This window comes from Pipra filicauda, unplaced genomic scaffold, assembly GCF_003945595.2.
Source record: "Pipra filicauda isolate LSUMZ 115617 unplaced genomic scaffold, ASM394559v2 scaffold262_size1072369_pilon, whole genome shotgun sequence".
In the NCBI taxonomy this organism is placed as follows: domain Eukaryota; kingdom Metazoa; phylum Chordata; class Aves; order Passeriformes; family Pipridae; genus Pipra; species Pipra filicauda.
Genome location: NW_024104379.1, coordinates 538,654 through 561,265, shown reverse-complemented (window position 1 = coordinate 561,265; position 22,612 = coordinate 538,654). Strand labels below are relative to the sequence as shown.

The window sequence follows — 22,612 nt, the reverse complement described above, 5'->3', positions numbered from 1 at the left end:
TGTTTTCCTCCTGTGTCAGGCTCTCTGAGCCTCTGTTTCTTGTTCTTCCCTGGACTATTTTCAGATTCTGCCTTTGTATTTCCTGAAGTGCTAAAAGTAGGTACAGTGCTCCCTTTTCTGTACCAAGCTGTAAACAATAACTACCTTCTGCAGTTATGTGACACACCTGGAAATGCATTCCAGGTTTTTAAGATCACAAAAAATAGCACCAAATAATCAGTCTGTTATTTCCTATTACCCCAGATCTTTCCTTGGATATTCCTTGTTAGCCAGGAAAGTCTCCATTTTATACTGCATATACAGTTCCTTTTGTTAATACAGCTCGGTTTTGTTTAATTTCACATTGTTGGATTTGAGGCCATTTCTGCAATTCACTGTGATCTTTCTGATGTCTAATCCTACCTTCCAAAGGCTACCAGCCCTTGCACATACACATATTCAGTCACTGTTTTATTACCCTGATGTTTGATGAGCAGTACAGAACAGCAGAGCAGCCAGGCCAGACCATGTTAAGACTCCAGATCACACACGCAGAGACAAGCATGATATAATTGCTCCACATACGGTTTTCCAGTGAGGCACTCAGCCCCTTCTTAATTTCACCTTTCATTTGCCTAGTTTATGTAAAGGTCATGTGGGACGGGGTCCAAAGCCAGTAGCTTTCTCCATCTGCCAGGCCTGCTGCCATGTCAAAGGAAAAAACTAAATTGATCTGACATGATTGGCCCTTAAAAATTAGCAGTGTATGTCTGTTGTTGCCTTAATTTCCTTTAGTAAAGGATCTGACCATAAGCATCTGATGTTTTTCAGCATCTTCCCAGGTTCTGTATCTACACTGACCAGTTGAATTTCTTGGCATTTCTAGCCTCCTTTAAAAAAAAAAATTAGGATGGGAGAATAATATTTATTCACACATACACATGTGCGCGTGCACACACACACACGCTCCATTCGCTTGAAAGCTGTGAGATTTCATGATGTCCAGAATATAAACTGGAGAAAACCCACCACTCCAGCACAGCCTCTGTGGGCTCGAAGGAGACCATCCTGCAGTGCCCTCTGAGCAGCAGCAATGCCATGCAGCACCGTGCCTCTGGATCAAACCAGCTCGGGCCAGGAGCCTGCCCAAGCCAGGAAATCCTAGAGATTGCCTGCTCAGGCTCCCCTCTAAAAGCAGCTCTATTATTAGGAGCACTCCTTCTCAAACATCCCTCCTGTGTGTCTCCTCTCCTCACCCTGAGACATTTTAGAACAGATTAAAGACTTGCATAATGGAAACCTTTTCCACCACGACTCTCCAAAGAACGAAATGTCAACACAGCTCCCGTGGAGGGGCTATCTGTGCCCTCCCTGGATGCTGCCCGTGCTGGGTTCAGGCAGTGACCCATCCTCTCCCCATCCCTCTGAACAAAACTTCCCTTGTCCAGAACACATGAGGAGTCACCCCCAAAACGCTCGCGGGACGCCAAGAGGCCGAACCACCTCTCCCCTCTCTCCCTGCTGCTTCAGCCCTTCTCGCCCTACCGCCCGGCGGGAGGGCTGCGCCAGGGCAGCCCCGGCGGCAGCGGGACGCGGGTCGGCGGGCGGGCGGGGCGGGGAGCGCTGGCCGTGCGCCGGCTGCCCTCTCCCGGCAGCCCAGCGCCAGCGCCGCCCCGGCCCGCAGGGCTGCCCCGCGCACTCGCCCCCCGCACCTCCCGGGGCCCTCCCGCTTACACGGCAGGGCAGGGCAGGGCGCGGAGGCCGCAGACGAGGCTCCAAGAGCCCGGGCTGTCCACCAGCAACGCGCTGGGGCACTTATGGGTACCTAGAAACAATAGCTGCGCAGGTATTATTCGGAAAAAAATATATACAAAGTTCACATAAGCTGCTTAAATTTTCTTCTGTGATTTCGTTTGTTTTGGTTTTGTGGGTTTTTCTTCCAAGAAAGAAAACCCTTTCCAGGAAGAAAATTCGCACTCATGCGGTGACAGTGCAGCTGTGCAAGCTGAGGATCCCAAGCCCCCCTCACCCAGAGCTTCAAAAGCACTTTGGTTTCAAGTTGAGCAGCACAAAAGAACTTTTTCCCCATAAAACATACCTAAAGCAGGGACTTGTTGCCACAGGATGTTGCGGATGCCAAAGATTTAGACAAGTTCAGAAACTATTTAGACAAATTCAATAAAGAAAAAATCTATCACAGGTGACTTGAAAAAAAAAAAAAAAAAGAATAAAAATCTATGGCCAGGAAATCCCAAAGCCACAGGATTGCTTGAAGAGCACAGAGGAGGGGAAGTATCACTGAATCTTGGCGGTGCTCCCTCTGCTTTAAGTACTTGCTATTAGACACTGTCAAAGCCAGAACACTGGAAGGCAGAGACCTTCTGTCTGACCCAGAATAGCTGCTTTCATACCCTCAACAGGATATCATATCCATCAACAGGCTGTTTTCTCTGCACCATTTGGTTTTGGTCCTCCAACTGATCCTTTTGCAGACTACTTCTAACACGCGCCACACTCTAGCATAATCGTTCAGCAGGAAAAATCTAAACAAGATGCTGTCCCTCTTGCCAAAGGAACTGAGGGTCTTTGGGAGTCTCCAAGACTCTTGCAGACACTGGGTAACACTCCAGTGCTCACATCACGTGAGAAAACGTGGAGTCCTGGTCCTTTCAAAGGATGACTCACATCTCCTCTTTAACCCCAAGCAGAGATGAGAAATTGCTTGAATCAGAGGACTCAAACATGAAAGGAATTCGTATTACATCATCCAGCCCATTTCCTGCCAACGCCTTATAACCCCAGAGCTTTGGCCGGACTATTCATCAGCAAGGTATTTGTTACTTCCCTTGAGAAGCTGTTTATAGGACTTAAGGAGCTTACTGTCAGGAAGTCTTCCCATGTATCTGAATTAGATGCACTCCTTAACTACCTCTCCTCATACAACTTTCCTCCACATGGTTACTTATTCTCTCTTGTTATTGATTAGGAGACAGGCATGCATCGGTATGGATGCTGGATTGTTTATGGAAGGTATTCAGGGTTCTGTAAGGAAAGGATCCCCCACCTTGAAGGCTACGAAGGCAGCAGACATGAGGGAAAAGAAGACTACATATACAGCCAGAGTGATCTGTTTGCAAGACTTGTGTCAACTGCAAGACATCATGTTTCCCGTATTATTTATGGATTTTGATGCTAGGAAATCAGCTAAATAAAGGAAAGGAGAGATTTAGGGGAATGTGGCCAATATAAGCAGAGAGACTTGGTTCAGAGGGAAATTTCAGAAACCAGGTTTATATCAAGTTAAGTTATTTAGTGGTATATGTTTTACAATTTTTTTCTAATCCTACTTGCTGTATCTTCCTGTAGCTTCTTCTGGATATAGTTTGGCCTTGAGAAAACAAGGAACCACTTCTTTGTGCTTCAAGTGATCAACCAAGTGTCTGGCCAAGATGGTTCTGGATCTAGAGAAGACGTATCACTAGATTAGTCTCAGTAGATCTTACCTGTCCTCTTCCAATTCATCCTTAATTACTTCAACTTCAATCTGTACGTTCTGTTCTCTATTTTCCTTCTCAAGATGTCACAATTTACATTGCTTTAACTTAACTCTCTTCCACTCTATCAACACTTTCTTACCTTTGAATGTGCTGAGAGTTCTAAGTAGTGTGGGATGCAATCCAGTAGAGGATCTCTCAAGCTCCTCCTCTTCTGCAGTGTTAAATGGCTTTCCATAAGCACATCTGAACTCTCCCACACTTTTCACAGCTTAGTGAAGCAGTAACACCCCCAGTAGTTACCCCACTACACACCTTTGAACCCCTCTGTGTGCAGCTGCCTCGCAGATGCTTCTCATCTCCTGAACAAGTTGGACATTTTTGCCCAGACCACATTCTCTGAAATGAAGCTTGTTATTTTCTATGGGACGCTGCAGTTAGGTCAGTAATAGAATATCCCTTCGGTCCTGTCTAGTACTGTGTGAAAACATTTCATTGCTTGCCTGAAGAGAGGCTGTAGGAGCCAGGACACAGCAGATTTGGCAACCTTACCCTAATTCACCTCATTTTGAACATAAGGAAGATGTTTAGACCATCACTGGTATGGTCCCATCACAAATTTTGGGTTGATTGCTTTCAAGCAAAGAGGCACTCCTCAAAAGCACTAGGAACACCAAGCCTGGTCTTCCTCATTTTACAGAGGACCTCACACGCTTCCCGATCTCTGTCCTGGCTATTTACTCGAGGAGTAAGGTGTCAAAATTTTATTTAAGCCTCTCTAGAACCTCTGTCTGTCCCCCAGTTTAAAAATTTTTGTCAAATACACTCTTCGAACTAAGAGTATAAGTAACAAACATCCCAAAAATCCACAAATCACCCTCCTTTATAGGTCCTGAATAACTTAACACTTCCACTGCCACCATCTCAGGGGCTAACGAGCCAGTTAACATACATTCTAGAGGGATTTTCATAGTGACAAGCAGGAAAACAAATTAAAGACCAAAACACTTGTCAGGAACACTACTTAGATTTAAACTCTTGAGACAGGAAGTCTTTGTTCCACAAATAGGAGGGACCATGGCTGGTGCTATCATGGTACAAGTAAAAACAACAAGTGCCCAAACCATTTTCCTCTGGGTCCCTCCTGGAGGGAGCATGTCTTGCTTCATGGTAAGAGCATATCAGTCTGGCAATACGAAACCAAGAGAATTTTTTGTGGGTATCCTAATCCATGCTGAACCTCTCAGTTGCTAATCAAGTTGTGACAATATCCCAATTCACACTTCATCCACAGGACAGAGAAAAGAAGATAGGTGAAGGGGTCTCAGACTCCACAGATGAGCAAGGACAGAGGCTTCCTGCTCTGAACTCTGTGCTGAGATCCCTGCTGCTTGCTGCAGAGACCACCAATGGGAGCAGCAGTGCCTCTGTGCATCCAGCTCCAACGGAAGCCTGGTGACCTGCTGTCCTGCCTCCCTATGGGAGCTCACACACCCCCGTCACATCTCAGGATGAAGGGCTTCCTTGCCAAACTCCCCGCATCTGGAGGGACTGGGCAAAGAAAACAAACAGGGGGAAAAAAGCAACAGGAGAGGCTTCCTGTTCTCACAGACTGCCACCACTGCAGTTCAGCTCCCCCAGACCAGCTTGCAGCCCCAGGGAAGCGAGCACATGCATCCTCCTGCAGCCTGTGATGCCCCAACAGATATCCCAAAGCAGCAAGTGAGTAAAGACCCAGGGGAACAGCCTGACAATTGGAGAGGATTTAACAGCATTTCACCTTAAGCTTGAACTCAAACCGAGGGGATACTGATAAAGCTGTTCCTAGCAGTTGCCATGGGCACCCACACTACTTTGGGCTGCAGTCTCATCTACACACAGGAGAACAACAGGTCAGACTTGGTGAGTGCTCAGATGGAAAACCAGTCACTGAAATTAAGCTGTTGAAGGAAGTGTCACTTGTGATAGGTAACGATGTTTCCACCACATTAGCACCAAGCCAATGGCCCAGTTTGATTTAAGAATTGTACTCAGAAGTACAAGCTTTTAAAAGAGGCTTCAAACCAATATCCTAACCGGTTGTGATAGCTGAGGATCACTTTCCATAACAGAAGAGGTATAATAGCTCTAACATCCTGACCCAGTTCTAATGTATGCAATTACCTCCTGCTTCCATAAACTCTCTCTCCTCCTCTCTTCCCTTCTGTGGCAGCTAAACAAGGTGTTCTTGCTCATTTTTGCTTCCTGTTGGGGAACAAAATTATTCTGTGCAGCTGCCAAATTCTGCCACATAAGTGCCAGTATTCATCACTCTAACAAATCTCAGATATCATGTCTAATACAGTTGGACATAAAAAGCACTAGAGCAATACAACATAGGTCTTGGCTATACACAAAATGAGCTGGCACAGTCAGCGTGGAATAGCTTTTTGGAAGCAGCGGATGTACACTTGATGAGTTTGTCTGTATGTAAAAGTATATCAGGATAGCTGTACCAGTCATTTTCCGTACTGAGACCAACTCACGGTACCTCAGAGCTGTTTGTCACAGCCTGGGAAATGAAGCAAGGAAGTCTTGGTTCACTGCATTTTAGGCAGGCACTCACATTACAAAAAAAGAAATACCACTTTGCTGGCAGAACCAACAGAGAGATGAAGAACTGAATAGTCCCCAGAGAATAAGCTCTCCTCACCAAAAGACTTGGTTCTCATCTCAGTTAGCAATGTTACACTAGCACTTCCCTTATTTTCCCTTTACAGAGGGCTTTGTCCCTACCATCAGCCTAGTTCTGGGGAGAAGGAAGGGCATCTCCCATTCCTGAACATGCATTAGACATCCCCAGGGCAAACCTTGAATTCTTGAGAACAGTCCCAGAGGGCTCTCCAGATCCTGACATGGCTGCAAGACAGATCCAGTAATGCAACACTTCAGCAACAGAAAGCCTCTTTTTAGGCAAACTTACACAATAATGATTTAGCACACATGCTCCCCAGGGCCCATCACCACAAAAGTCCAGTAAGCCAGTGCTTTGGCAGGGCAGGTGAGGAACAAGAAGGCTGTGCAACAACCCAAAGCTTTGGGGTTATCATAAAGCAATCACATAACACCAGAATTATGAGAGAAACAGCCTCAATATGAACCCCATCTCATACGCTTCAGTGCTGCTGCCCATGCATGATGACAAGAGAAAGCTTAAATACTTAGGAGAAGATACAAAAAAACTCCGTACTGGAGAGCTAAGCATTCCCAAATGGCCAAAGCAAGGACTCAAACCAATCACACATTTCCATTGGCAGGAAGAAAATCCACAGTAATCTGGAACCATCTGGGTATTATTTAACCACTAGGGGGTGTAAAAACAGCATAGTGAAAGGTTTGCAGACAGCAATTAACGGCATTTAGAGCCTGAAGGAACGAAAAGGACATTCAAACAAGGGAAGGAGTAGGATGCTACATAAAGTGAAAGAAAGGGCAAGTTACATCCACAGAATTTCTGGCAGGACTACTGTGGTCACCGGATGAAAAGCCCTAAAAATAAGCTCTGCTTTGCTACTTCTCCTTAAGAAAACACTCTGGAAAAAAGCACAGTCCAAGTATTTACAATAAAGAACTGCAACGGGAAACAGCAAGACACACTGACTTACCCTCACCAGCTCAAATCCAACACAACTGCTCCTGCATCTCATAACTGCTCTGTTACAGGGTGAGGATCCCTACACATATTCCCACACCACTTCCTCCTTTCCCAGTGCAAAAAGGCAGGTGATGGATCAGCCATTCCTGACTCTCCCACACCATCCCCAGCCTGTGGCAATAGAAGACTTCTTTTTCTGCTATCAAGTTAGAGGCTCCCAATCAGATTAGCTAAAAGCCTTGAAACCTCATTAGTGAAAATCAGATCTGAATTTAAGCTGCTTCAGGGACACAAGCAAGACAGAAGGACAAACACTTACCACAGATCAAAATGTTGTCAAGAGTAGGAAGAAAAAAACAAAACAAACAAAAAACCCAACAACAACAAACCAGCCAAAAATATTTTTACAAGTATTTGCTAAATGAAAACACACAAGTTAAACTGAAGCTGTTTGTCCTCCAAGAAAATTCCATAAAGCTACCTGCCATCTTAAATACACATACTTGCTAACATTCATTATTCCTTGTGTTCACCCGTACAGAGCCCTCCACGGCTGCCCAGGCTGTAATTCTCATTTCACGCCCTGGCTGTTGTACAGCTTTCTGTGCCCATCTCTGCTGATCTGGTGACCTGCCAGTAACAGCAGTTCTGGACTTTCAAATCAGAAGAGTTCTTACAGGACGAGAAAGAGGAAATCTGTGAAGTGGGACATACTGGTACATACCAAAATAGAACATGCCTAAATGGGTAGGTAAAATGAAGCACAAAACAGGGTGCAGAGGGTGCCACCAGACTGGGAAAGCCAAAAGCAAATAGGAACCACTTTAAGGATCTGAGACTGGCTCTGCCTCTCAATCTAGTTTACCTTACTTAGCCTGGATAGAGTAGGAACACAACTCTCCCAGCATCCCTGTGCGTAGTACTTATTTGTGCTAGTTAGCAGTTTAATATATCCCAGCAGACATTCTGAACAATTTCCTCCTATATGAGAACTCACGCACACGTACCAGGCACCAAAGGTTGGAGCTCTTCAGTTGCTGAGGCTGCACTATGCTGCACTTCCTTCATAAAAACATCTCCCATTAAGCTGTTGTTACATATACCCAGACCTCATCAAGGGATGATGAAAATCACTTTCTTTATATAGCAGTACCTGAGAGCATTAAAGAATTTGATTTTGGTTTTGTTATTTGCTCATTACTGAAATGTGCTGCATTATTGATTTTCCGTGCATATTAATTTCCTGCTACACTGGTTCATACTCTGCTTTGCAGTAGCGCTGCAGAGCACTGGAAAAAACTTCATTCTAAGAAGGGAAGATTTAATGTGTGACAGTTGTATCTCACAACCATTAAATTTCATTTGTTCCAAAGCATCTCCTCCTTCCGTCGCGCAAATTCATCAACTGGGATTTCTCTGTCTTCTGTCAGGAGCCAAGAGAATGCTTACAGATGCAGTGCACTGAACAGTGTCATTTTTACTGCTGTAGAAGGAGAACATTCTGAATAAGAGCAAGGGGCAGGGGCCTGCAGGACTTGAAAGGAAGGCAAGACAAGTTTACAGATACTAGAAACAACCCAACAGGACATGTCATTCCCTACTCTACCAGCAAAGCAGATCCTTACAAAAACTCAGTGTTGTTTTGCTTCCCAGATGCCAGAATTACAGCAATAAGTATAAAACAGGGCCAAGCATGCACTGGCACTGAACATCTACATTCATTAACACTTAGGAGATAAAATGAGAGCTTAGGACAGAGATTCTAAGTTTTGACGTTTTTAAGGATAAAGAATTTCCTGAACTGTTGGTAATGTGAATGATATTTAACCACTTATCAGGCACCTTGCCACATACTGTTGGAGGCCAAAGAAACCCATTCAATTTATCACATATGTCTCCAGAAACATTCCACAACAGAACAGAACTATTTCCGCTCCATAACACGACAGCCAGGAAGCTGTCGAACAAAACATTCGTAAGTGTACAGAGACGTATGTAAACACACATTTACTGCAATCAGACACTTACTTGATTGTCTCTTGCTGGATATCCATGATAACCTGAAGTCAGAGGCTCGTTCTGCAAGACAAGAAAACAAAGTGAATGTAGGGGTTACAAAGGAATAGAAAGCAAGTAAATAAATGTCTGTGTTAACTCGGTCAAAGACAAGAACCTGCATGAAATGGGAGAAGAATGAGCTAAAGTATTCTGCCAACTTTCTTTTTTCCAGGTAAGCCAATACACCTAAAATTTATTTTCAACTGTGTATGCCAAATTGTGCAGAAAAAAAAATTAAAAAAAATCAAGGCCATAAAATAAGCATAAACTAATCCTACCTTACCCTCTGTAATATCAGTTGTGTATAATTTTTGTCATTTTCTGAAGAATTTTTCAGTGCAAACACATTTACCCTCATGAAAACTGAACAAAACTGAACACAAAACTACAGAAGCTATCGCCCACCTCGTCTAGTCTTGAAGAAATGCTTCCCTAAACATTAGACATAAAAGTGTCATTTTGGTCCTTTTCAAAACTATACTCATAGCTTAACATGAACTTAAAAAGCAGTCAGTGTAACTTCAAGCACCCTGGTAAGCCTGTGCAATACCTCAACACTCCCAATAGGAAATCAATCCTCTAGGCTTTATTTTTTCAACCCAGAAGGGACCCTGAGCCTTCACATTTTGTGATATTGGCAGCTCCATCACTCTGCTCTGCGGGAAATATATGAACCTCCAACACTTCTGGAATTTCTCCATGAAATTCCCAGACTAGTCACTATTTTAGCAGTGCAGTGAGGATTAAGATAAACATACTTCATGATACTTCCTAAACCTCTATTTCTGTTTCTTAATTTATTTTCGGTTACTCTCCCTCCAACACATCCTATGTGGAATGGGGAAAGGGCACTCACACATGCCCCAGGCGTGCATCTTTCCCTCGAGGTGGAGGATAAATTAAACTAGACAAAGCCTATATAAATTCCACCCTGGTGCCCCTGTGCGTTCACAAACAACTCCTGGCAGAACACTAAGAGGAGAAGGAAAGGAAACAGCCACCCTCCATAATCACTTTTTAAGTCTGTTCCTATCTCCTGTTAGGACTTGTGAGGAGGAACTCCTAAGTCAGTCCTGCACTTTCTCCAGCAGCTCTTGGGGAAGGGAAGGTTGAGAGAAAGAGGCCCAAGGGGAAGACCCTGACAAAACACAGCGAAACAACCTCAAATTGTCCAAAGCAAATACAATCTGGGCATGAAGCTGACTGAGATGTACAATCGCTGTCAGAAAGATTTTGTTGAGATGTTTTGGGTTTTGTGTGGGGACGTTCGAGTGAAACAGGCCAGCTCCTACCAGAGAGAGGTGTACTGCCCTACACGGGGCATGTGGCCACTGGCACAATTTCACAGTTTACACAAAACACTTTAACACAACTTCTGGTGAAAAGCAAGGTGCTAATAATTTCAATGCAGGAACTAGCATTGCTATTTTAAGTTTGTATCCATCCTCCCTCTCTTCCTCTTTACCTCAGGCCTGCCCAGGGGATTCTCCATGGAAACTTGCCAGGAAACATCCAGCCTCTCCTCATGCTCTCATGCTAAAGCTACAGTAGCATGCACAGAATGAGAGCTTCAAGGACAACAAAACTTCTGGCAGCCGGTTTTTGGGGATTAACAGTAATTAATTAGGCTGACCACCCTGAGAGTACATTCCTCTCAAATACCAATAGCCAGCAAGCAGGTTAAGCACAAAACTCCGCAAATAATTCAGAAACAGAAGGAAAGACACAGAAGTTGGACAAAGCAAGTGGTGACTGTCAACTATAGCACCACTCAAAGCTTTTGGGCTTTAACTAAGAACTTAATTAAAGAATAAGCAACAACACGCACGGTTAGTTCTTTGCTCCCCCAATATAAGTACACCTAAGAAGCACTGTGATTGTTTCTCCGACAAAATATAGTTTACCAACTTTTGTCTAAGTGTCATAAATATCCAAACAAAAAAATGTATCAAGAGAGATGGTCTTCTCCTGAAAGACTATTCCAGGTATGCTTTTAACAATACTTGTACACACACCTACAAGGTCAGTACCTCAGACATGCTCATGTGCCAGTCTCTCAACACCTTGTAAACCAGAAAGATTTCCACACAGACAATGATGCACTAATGGACAAGTTGCCCTTACGGGTACTAAAGACATGGGCAGTGAATGCAAGTTGAAAGTTATAATGAAAAAAGGGAAAAAAGAAATCATTATTTTGAGGATGATGTTCTTCACATTGAGGACTAATAAAAGCGACTGTCACCACGAGGCTTTGGCAGAAAAGAAACAACACTGAACTTCATGCGATTTCCTGAAGTCAAAGAATCTGGATGCAAAGAAACCACATCTATAAACAGAAGAGTTTCATAAGTAGAAGTAAATTAGAAGAGTGTGAAAAGAAAAAGAAAGATGGTTACAGAGATCTCAGAGCAGTCCACCATACATGAGAAGTCAGAAAGAAACAAGAAAAATCAAATGGAGGAAAAAAACCCCCACATTCACAATCTCCACTTTGCTTTTTGGAAAACAAACCCCATAAACTGCAGACTAAAAATGTCTGAGAGATATGGTAAAAGGTAAGAAGGTAAAAGAAGAGGTGAAAGAGGGTTACATTAGGAAAGCAAGAGTTTGGAGATAGCAGAGGTTAGAAAGAGGGCACCAGCTGGAGCATTAAGGTCACAAAAAGGCCAAAGATATCTCTTCGTCTTTCATACAGCAATGCTACCATCAAGTACTGGACTCTTTGCAAAATCCCTGCTGTGCGTATCATTGCTCTAATTGAACTTAACTCTCCAAGAGAAGGCAGGAAGCGCCTGGGGAAACCGTCTCCTGCCAATAATCTCCAGTGCTGCCAATTTTACAGGTCACTAATGGTGAATCTGGGGCCTGCTGCATGATTATTCCATACGGAGTTTGCTTTTGTTGAAAATTAAACAGAGCAAGAAATGAAAGCGTTAAACTCCTGCAACTGGAACAGCACAGTCCAGCAACATCCAGACAGAAAACCCCTGCTAGTAGGCGACCTAAGGCAGCAGAGGCTGGGGATACAGCTCAATCTCCTCCTCTGACTTCACAAGCACAAAACTAATCTCACAAAATGGAAGTGAAAAAGAGAGAGGGAAGGTTTGACACAGATAAATACCTTGCCCACAAACACGAAGGGACCCTGCCTTCTGGCAGCAGCCTGATGCAAGAGGGCATCCCCAGATAACTCCATCTCTTCTGTGCAGCTCCCTCCTGCCAATTACATTCTCTTTCGATGCCAACATGCAACCAGACATTCATAAAGAAATTGAGTTAGGCAGCACTAGCCTGCAAAATCAAATCAAACTGACACTGGGATGTTTCATTACTTTGTTTACCACTGAAAGGTATTTCTCAGGTACTTGAGATTTTCTTTAGAGTGGAGAGAATAAAACCAGAAGCTGAAACCGTAAATCAGCTTTCTACAACACACGCGGGCATTTTATTCAAACCGTATCAATGATCTCACACATGGGCTTCCACACTTCCATAGGATGTGTGACCACATCCTATGTGCGACTGTACCCCAGTGATAGTCTGTGTGCAGGCCAATTGGATTTAACAGGATGAAAGTCACAACTCAGTTAAATTCACTAGGCCTTTAACCCCCGCCCCTTTATTTCAAATTTTTTCTGTTCCTTCATTTCCCAGCCTTGCTAACACTAGTTCTTTTCCATTGGCACTTGCAGTTTGTGGCAGCCCTTACTATTGTAAGTCACAGGTACTGCCTCAGGTCAAAGGTAAACACGGCACAGCCATTTGCAGATGACTGAGGCACAAAGGAGATGCTCCTGCACTAGCAGAACAGCCAGGCTTTGAGATTGTTGGGATTTTGACATCTCTCAACTTGATAAATTTTAAAAGTTGCTGAATTAGACGCATCTTAAAAATGTAAGGAACTATCAATAAACCAGGACGCCAGTAAGAACTGATCAGATCTGCAGGTGGTATTAACTTATGAAAGGCCACAAAGGTCTGGAGTAGAGTCATTCCTCTAGAGAAAATGTCACAGCTCTAACACATAATGAAAAGTCCTCTTACCCTTCACTCAAAATTAAAACTAACTTTTAGCTTAAAGAGGCAGTAATCCTCTTTGACTAACCTGACCCCAGAACAAATTAATTTTACATCACAACTTGCCATTTTGCCAGATGCAACAATCACTGAAGCCTGATTAGCAATTGTTTCTTTACACCCAAACTAAACCTAAAGCCTGCAGATTAAAACTCTGCTGGTAGGAACCATTAGCTTAGTGAGTTCATCCACATTTCCCTAGCAAGACAATGAATTCCAAGCTTCCACTTGAAGCATTGAGTCCTTTCAGTTGCAAAGATAACCTCAGAAACATGCCCAAGCAATCTCTTCCCTGGATCTGTAGCATTCTTGCTTTCCTGACAATGCCAGGAAAAGTGAAGTTAATGTAGTTCTTTCAAGTTTCACAGTGGCCTGCCGGGTTCTGAACAGCAGAAGCAAAACTCATGAGAGCAATTCATGTGTCTCTGCTCTGGCTGCCCCCAAGAGTGCAGCAGCCTGGTGGCTTGGACAGAAGTGACAAGGGAGAGTCCCTGCACCAGAAAGCCAGAAACCCCCAGACTACACAGAGCAATGAAATAAAAGGCAACAAGAAATTATTTGTTCCTTCCAAAAGCAAAATGGGATTTTGATGTGATGAGATAGCACAAGCTACACATTTATCAGAGACTTGTACTAGACAAACAGAAGCCACTTTTCTAGAACACAGTGAATAAGATGTTCACAGAAAAAAAAAAAGGCTGGAAACACTGGCAACGAAGCTATTAATCTGAAAGTGACAGTTGCGAAAAAGTAAAGCTCATGAGCCAGACAGAAATCCCAGCGCTGTTCATCACAGCCCAGCAGTTTCACCATCTTTTTTGTTTTACTTCTTGCATACCAGGAAAGACAGAAATCCTGTGCTGAGGGAAGGCAGGGTGAGGGGGGGATTGTCTTGAAAAAGGTTTTTTAGTACTTCAACTGTGGCAGAGCACTAATAAAACTGTAAACGCCTTGATCTTAATATCAGTTACCAAGAAAATGGGCAATTTCTCATCAGACCCTTACTTGCACAAACTGTTGCATATAAACAAAAAAGAAATAACCGTTTCTTTGTCTAAGTGTATCTGATGTGTTCAGTCTGCCTTCTCAATTGTGTGTGCTGTCTCCTACCCCAAATTGTTTTGGATAAAATTAATGGGAGAAAGCAGCATCTGAGGGTGAATTACCAATTATTAATGGAAAACTGAACTAAGTAGTTTTTAAATGGATCTTAATGTTACCCTTTTCCCTCAATACTTATCCTAATTTGATATACAGCTCTTGCTAATCACTCTGCGATCCCAATAACTGTGTCTATAGTGTGGGACACTTCCCTTCAGCTGTCTTCACTTTCAATTAAACTTGCTTCATGGCTTTGGCCAGTTTCCAGATGAGCAGACGTCATCTAGTAAAGGTCTTCCATTTATCCGCTTCCTTGTTAGTGCCCTGACATCAACAGCCTGTACAATTTTCTGGATGCGGGTAACAGGACTTACATTTTACTCCTTACACACACTTTTTTTTTCTTTTTTAAGCATATTTAGGGACTAAAAGCTTGAGATTTTGATAAAAGGCACCACACCAAATACACTGTGCGTGGCTGCCCTTGATGGCTGGGGAGACACATGCTGGCTAGCACAGCCTTGGCTTCCGACACGCGCCTGAATGACTGAGGCCACTTCTTGAGGGACAGAAAACCAGGGGTGCAGCTGCCAGTGCAGGGCGCTGGCTGAGGGGGGCCTGATGCCAGCGGCCGTGCCCATGAGAGCAGAGAAGCACCCACAGGCTCCCCGCTCTGGACCCTGGCAGAGGCCAGGATGGAGGCTTATCCGGTTCCTCTTCCTTCCTGGAATTCTGGCCCTGTTGCTGCAGTGACAGCAGCCTCCAGCCTGGCCCTCTCCACCCCACTCCAGGCTTCCCCGTATCCTAAAAATATCATGTTTTCTGCAGAAGCCAGTACAATGTTGGATGCATGGGGCAGGAGAGCTCCTGTGCTGCCAGGTCCCCAGTGCCTCACAGGGCTCCAGTGAATGTAGCTCCCACCTCCAGCCTCTCACCGACTCCAGCCCCACAGCACAAGGGGGTCACTGTCACAGGTGCCCACACTGGCCTCTCAGCTCTGCAAAGCTGGACACCCAGCTCTGCTGCAGGGACATGGTACCCATGGTCCCAGGCAGCCCAAAACCCACCGTGGAACTGCAGGTCTTCTGCTTGGCCATCGTTACGGAGCAGGACCCCGGCAGAGCCTGCTGGAGGGAGGCCAGGCCTGCCAGAGGCTCCCCGGGCGGGAAGCCCAGTGACACAGTAAAGACAAGAAAGGAAGGTGATGTAAGATTAATAAAAATAGCCTCCTGCCCCAACCAGAGTTTGAATAGTCTGGAGCAGTCAGCTAGGGAAGCCCATGAGGTAGCCAGACAGAACAGGGCAACTTTGGGATGGCTGTGTCCCCATTGAACAGAGCCCCAGGGACACCACTCAAATATGTCAGTGCAATTTTCTGTATTTTGAAGTACCTATTTCCTCAATTCTAACCTCCTGGCACTTCTTTTCCATGAAACTGTATGTATATAAAAGAAACAATAACTGACTGATACAGCAGAGGCTGCAGAGTAGAATACAGACAAATACACATCTGATCAAACCACACAGAAAGGTGGTATTTAAACCTTCAGATCTGTTAAAAGATTCAGGATGCAACAAGTTTACAAACACATACTCAGGCTTTAAGCTGAGAGTGTCCGTATGAAGTTACAGAACAGATGTCTAATGCTGTAGAGAGAAGGGGGACTTTTATACACAGAAAGCACTTCCTCAGCTAAAATTGAAGTATTTTACAGAGATTCTTTATAACAATGCTGACTCCTCCCTGACTTTCCCCCATTCCCCCCAAATAATGGAAGTAGCTCTCTGGAGGTCAGAAGCAGCTTTTTCCCAGCTAAGTTTTTCATTTTCCAGATCAGCCAAGAGGTGTTTTCAGCTTCTCAAAGAAATGGGATTTCATTAATTTAGTGTAATTTAAATGTGCAAAACATATACTTTTTTTGGACTACATATGGCAGCATCCTCATACTGCTCCAGGCATAAAGGAAATACAGCCTGACTCTGCTGGTCCGTGACCTATGTTGGCAACAATAGATCCAGTGCAAGTTAAAGCCCCTGGGAATACTGTGCACAGTGTGACGTCTATGATCCAGCAAATACAAGGACACACTGCATGCATAGAAGTCAATAGCACAGAATATTGATTTCCCTCCTCTTTTACTAAGCAGAAGCATTTTAAAATGGCAGCTCATCTTCATTTATACTCTTACTCTACAGTAACAGGACAGGGGCCATAACAAGGCTTTAAAATCCAGCACTGGGGGCACCTTCACATGCCGTAATTGTTACACGGGGCTGAGGAAGCATTTCACATGTAAGTCACTCTAAGCAAACTCATTACAGGGCAACATACACAGGAAAATCTGGCTTGCTCAAACATGATGGCTACAAGTTTTCACAAGGTGAAGAGGGCTACAGAGTTATGCCGTAGTAACTAGCTTCATTGCTTCTGTTTGCTTAAAAAACCAGGATGGAGAATACCGGAGAGAACAGGACAAGGGAGATGACAGACCACAGATTCAGAAGGGAAGTCAGTTGATCACAAACTCCTTGGCTGATTTTACAAATATTCACAGGCTCAAAGGCTAAAAAGGAAAGAAGAATACTCCTACTTCCCAGAACAAAATTATTGTTATCATATTTCCTTCAGAAGAAAAGGCTGAAGCTAATTTGTTGCTTGGGTGTGAAAAAGCTGTGATATAAAATTAAACCTGCCTTGCTCTTAGGGAAATTGGCACGAAAAAGAGCGAGAGGCACAAAATCATGCTGTATACCAAGTGCCGCAGGCAAATAGGTGTGAGAGAAATTTTCTGTGCCCTGGACACACTGGTCTGATTGCATAAGCTGCCCTACATAGTTGCAGAAATTATTTTCCCAGGTTTGCATTACAAACCATCTTCCCTTGGCCCAAAGATATAACTTCCTCGAGCAGTCTAGCCAAATGCAGTTTCATCTCTGGAACACTGTGAGTGCCCACAGCCAGCCAGAGAAAGGAGAGAAGTGATGCAGGCAGGCACAAGGGCTGAAGTTGTAATGGCAAGGAGCTAAAAAGCCCGGAGGAGGGAGAGAGTACAGGGCTTGGGGCACAGGGTGAAGCAAAGGCAGGCTTCAGGAGTGCCTCAGCAGCCAGGACTGCTTCTGATTAAGCCCGCAGGATTGTGGAGCTGCACAGGAAGCGCTGGGGAGGGGAGGGGGGCTGGAGGTCTCAGAGCCACCATCCCAAACACACTAGAAATCTTTGTGTTCCAGCAACACCATCTGGAAACAGTTAAAGAGAAACAACTCCCAGTCCTTCCTTCACAAAATAGAAAAAAAAATAATAAATCCACTCTTAAGACCATTAAGTCTGGCCTCTTCATCCCCCTCCTGGAAAACTCTTCTCCCTGCAACAGAGGGGAACAAAAGGGCATCTATAAAAGGGAACGAAAACCCCTCGAGTGCTGCTGCAAGGGCAACTTGCACAACGTTAGCTCCCTCTGCTTTTGAGGGGCATCCCAAAGTGGCACCCCAAGGGATGGAGAAAGACCAAACCCTCGTGTCTCCTTGGCACACACCGCTTCAAAAACAGCCCTGATCAAAGAGTATCCAGTGCAGTAATTGCACCTTATATGATCAACTTGACAAAAACATGGACAGCGAGTCATCCTGCAGCTAGAATATCCCCAAATGAGCACTGTGCACATTGAGGGCTCACCCTGAACTCTGGCCCTTTGCAATCTCCCATTTCTCTACCATAAATCCTCACATGGATGCAAGAGAACCCAGTCCACCAGAGACAAACATTCCAGACACACGTGAAAGATTTAATTCTGTTCTTAAGAGGACAGAAAGACTGTGATGCAAAGCACATCATCATCACGCTGTTGCTCCCCTATTGCCTCAGAGGTACCAAGGATCAGAAAGGCAACAGAGATTGATCCAGCCATTTCCAACCCCTGACAAGCTCCTTCCGATAAGGACAGGGACAGCCTGTTAGTGCCTCAGCACATGTTCTGAAGACAAAGAGGGTGTCTGTCTCCAAAGCCCCATTCACTACTATTTTAAAAGGGAAAAGTAGAGGTCACGACTGTTGAATTTTACCAGAATAAATCCCCACGTAACAGTTTATTATAGAGGTACTCCCCTTGCAAGGGTTGCTATCTCCACAAGGAAGTAAAGCCTGCAGGGCTTTTACCCTTCCCTCCTTGCTTTTACCTTTATTCATCTCTCCCACACACATCAGTATTTCTCAGGGTTTTTCTTCTAATTAGACACCAAAGTGCTAAACACTTGCCTGCAAAAATGTCGAAATGTACCAAAACAAAATCAAAGCTAACCTTTCAACATCCCAATTAAGCAATTCCATATAAAATGTAACATGAGTGATTCCTGCTATAAACCAATGCCATTCCACTACAAAACAACACACCTTTGCTTTTCTCTTTACATCCACCCTGTAGCTGACTGCCACCTTCTTATGAGCCACAGACAGTCTGGATGGGATGTGGCCACATGCCAAAGCTCTCTATAACCAGAGTGCAATTCATAAAAATAAATTTTAAAAAATGTCTTGAAATAACAGGTTTTCTAAGCCATTAACCAAGGACTTCTTGGAATCCACTTTTGATATATAAACCTCCTCACTGCTCTCATGAAGCTAACTATTGCTAAACATGACCGCCCCGAGATGCCTGCATGGTAGCTGTGGTCACACCTCTACTGTAGGGCATATGAAAAGTGAGAAATCCTACCTAACCTACCAGAAATACCCAGCCTAGATAAACAGTACAGGCTGGCAGGCTACAGCTGATGCCCCAGCCTAGTCAAATAACTTATGCTGGAGGGACAAAACATCCCCATGCAGGCAATAGTCACCATTAGAACAGGATTAAAACAAGGAGAAAGGGAACACTAATCAAAGGATCTCCCTCCCTCACAGAGGAGGAACACCTCCTCTCTGGAATAGTTTTGAGGAGTTTAAGTAATGCTTTGTTTCAAAATTTTAAGAAAAAAAGGAAGAAAGGCCTGACCTTCCCTTAGAAGGCTGCATCCAAAAAGTTGGGAGAGTGCTCTGAAAAGAGAGGAAGATTCAAAACAAAACACCACCCAACTCAGCTATGGGGACAAAACCAGGCATTTACAGTAAGTTACTGTTTCCATTTCACTGCACACAGAAGCAAGGCAAGCCTCTCTGAAGGCGTTTCTAGGAAAGATCGTGTTACTGTGGAGAGCAAAATTAACCAGCGAGGTATCTGCAAGTGGTCTGAATTCTTCAGTTTAGCCCAGATGGGATTGCTAGCCCTGCTTATAAGGGAATAGCTGCCGCTGCTTGTATTCCACCCAGTAGTCTCAGGCATTGGATATTCTTATACATCCTGTATTTAAATACAGCCATCGACAACAAAATTAAGACTGCAATTAAACAGCACAAGCTCATGGGAAGAAATTGGACCTGTGAAAGGTCAAGACAGGTGCCAGAGGTCTTTGCAGTGACTGCAGCACTAAAGCACCAGGCTGCTGCAACCCAGGTACCTGGGAGACTGCAAGATCTGGGTCTGTCAAACAGGCAGGAGACAGACACAGTTCTTCCTTGCAGCATCCTGCACGCCTGCACTGCCTCCAATGCATTTCTCTCTTTCTACCAGCTCTAGGTTTAGTTAAAGCTCAGGAAGACCTCAGAAACAGCACACAAATTCCTTACAGGGCCACAGTTCCACCCTATTGTCTTTATGGATAGTCTGAAGCCCCTGGAAAAAGACCTATGCCCTGCTACAGGAGGTCTCAAAACCCCCAGACTGCATATTCCTGCCAGCACCACACAAAAGCATCAAAGCCCTCTCCCTTCCCCGCCTGCAAGACAATGTAATAAACAAGGCGGGGGAACTAAACCAAACTAGTTCCTTGCAGATTTGTACCCTCTTTCTGCCTCCCCCGGCTGCTTCCCATTCCAGCCTCCTGCAGTTATAACCACAGCCCCCCTGACTATGTCCCCTGCTATGGTTCCTCCAGGCAAAAGGGAGCAAACACCATGGCATGGCCAGACAGATCGTCCAGCTGCTCCATATGGAGTGCATAATCCATGAGTCCTGATTGCCTTGCCTTTTGTGGGGCACTTGTCTGCATCTCTCCCATCCCATCATCATTTTTCCACAAAGCTTTTAGGAAGGTGATAGCATTACAATTCCTCCAACTTTTAAATGTGATTGAAATTACCACTTGATTTGTAAGTGTGCATGTGTGGGCAAGGATTGTCACAGCACATTCACCTAAAGCTTGTTTCCTTCATAATTTAGTCTAAAAACCTCTCCTGTGCGCAATCCCTGGAGACTCCTTTGCATTAAGAAGTAACATTTCCCTCCCTGAGCCTACGGATGAAATGCAGAACAGAAGAAATCTAAAAACACTGGGCTCCTGAAATTACAGCATCCTGTATCTTCCTATGTGACACATTCAGATGAAGGAAACAAAAAAGGGAGCCACCCTCCCACTGAACACACAAACATCTTAAATTAGGTACAGAGAAACTGGCAGTATAGCAAACTCCTGAGCTGGAGCAGACTGAAGGTACCCTGGCAAACAGCAGACAAGAGCCAGTCAAAGCTTAAAACCACGCCAAAGCACCACTTGCCTTTTTTGTTTTATTTCTCACGGTTCCTTTGTAAATATAGCCAACATTCTTAGTCAAAGCTCTAGACAGTTGCAGCCCTATAAATTCAGTTCTACTTGCTCCTTCCTTCTGCGCATTTGGTAACAACTGTTCAGCCCAAGTATAAAGGGATTAAAACTCAACTCCCTTGAGCTACACATTGATACAAACCTTTTAAGAGCCTGGTTTTTACAGCCAGATTAAGCCAACCTCAGAAATCACTGTGCCAACAAAGGGAATTGCTCTGGTTTTTTTCCCCTCCTGTTCCCAAGTGTGCATCCCTACCTCACCTCTTGCATGCGCAGTAGGGATCACAGAAGAACATGGCAAGTCAGATCAGCTTGCTGATCCTCCTGGAAACTAATCCCTCAAAAAGGAGAAGGATTAGCTTCATGAACAGAAGTGGTCGCTACAGGCCACGTAATCCCTAACACCTGTACATGGAAGGGTGTATGACCACATAGTTGGAGTCAGGGAGAAGGCAGGGCTGCTCTTTCAATGAAAGCATGGTTTTCCATCTGCGTAAACCAACTTGAGCAATGCGAGCTTTGCTGACAAGACTCCTCCTTAGAAACTACCAACCCTTGACCTCCATGCATTTCAGAGCCTTTTACACAGGCATCTTTAACAGTGCTTTAAGATTCAGAGTTTATACTCCCTTGAAGAATTCATCATAAGAAACATTAAGTAATCATCTGAGGCAGCAAAGAAAGTCATGGTTCTCATCACATTTAATGGCTTCCCTTCCCCATGCCAAAACATCTCCAATGCTGTATGGCCTAACCAGATACAAGTGATGTTTGCTCATACTTTGCCCCTTTCTCCATTCTCAGAAGCAGGGAGCAACTCAAGTCTGCTACTGCTCTACCAAAGACTGGAGTTGCTTAAGAGAGTTTTCATGAGCAAAGTGATGCTCTAAAGACAGTAGCCCCAAGTATCCAAAACCAAGTTGTCATGATTGGTCCATTAATTATGTACAGAGCTGTGAGAATTCAGGAGGGAAAGAGCATTTTTATCAATTAAATCTACCTACCCTTGGTAGGTATTTTTCAGATCAGTAATTGGAAAGGACCTACAAAACCAGATGCTAATACTTTCTTCTCCAACGAATTTGCAAAAGCACACACAGACCCCTTCTGTTTCCAGTGCTCCATATTTGTGACCTCTGTGACTTTCAGACAAGAAGCACCGCTCTTTGCTACAGGCCCATCTACCACTGTCACAAAGAGACACCAAGGATTTGACAAGACCAACTGCAGAACACTGAATCTGGGGAGAATGTCAAGGGTAGGATGAGGCATGTAGAAGACTTCACTATTAAACATGCTAAAAGCACACATCCTATGTCATCTGAGGTATCCATATTTTAGAAATGTTCCTGCTTCTCAGCCTGATGCTACAGCCTTCAACAACAAGATTTGCACACATCCAAGAGCTGAGAGACTATCTTAGCTTGGAATATAACCTGGTTTCAGTGATTAATGGTTTCATTACACCTCAGCTGGACTACAGCTGGTGATGGTGACAGCACAAGACTTCAGCTTTAGGAAACCACAAATCACACAGAAACTAGAGGTGACGATTTCATGCCTTGAACCACTACCATTCTCCATACAAATGGCTAAGCATGTCTCAGGGTCATACTAAAAAACACATTGAAAC

The 22,612-nt window shown here is 44.3% G+C and overlaps 1 protein-coding gene across 12 annotated transcripts in view; it reads right to left on the bottom strand.

The window, feature by feature from the left end:
- The window catches only part of RBFOX2 (RNA binding fox-1 homolog 2), a 167,237-nt gene that overhangs the window by 122,162 nt on the left and 22,463 nt on the right, over positions 1 to 22,612 (bottom strand). For all 12 annotated transcript variants that reach the window (XR_003539652.2, XM_039382257.1, XM_039382263.1 and 9 more), the window contains exon 2: positions 9,136 to 9,186. Coding sequence is in view for 11 of the 12 variants with exons in the window: in XM_039382257.1 (XP_039238191.1) it covers positions 9,136 to 9,186 (51 nt within the window). In the remaining variant the exon portion in view is untranslated. The remainder of the gene's footprint in view (positions 1 to 9,135; positions 9,187 to 22,612) is intronic.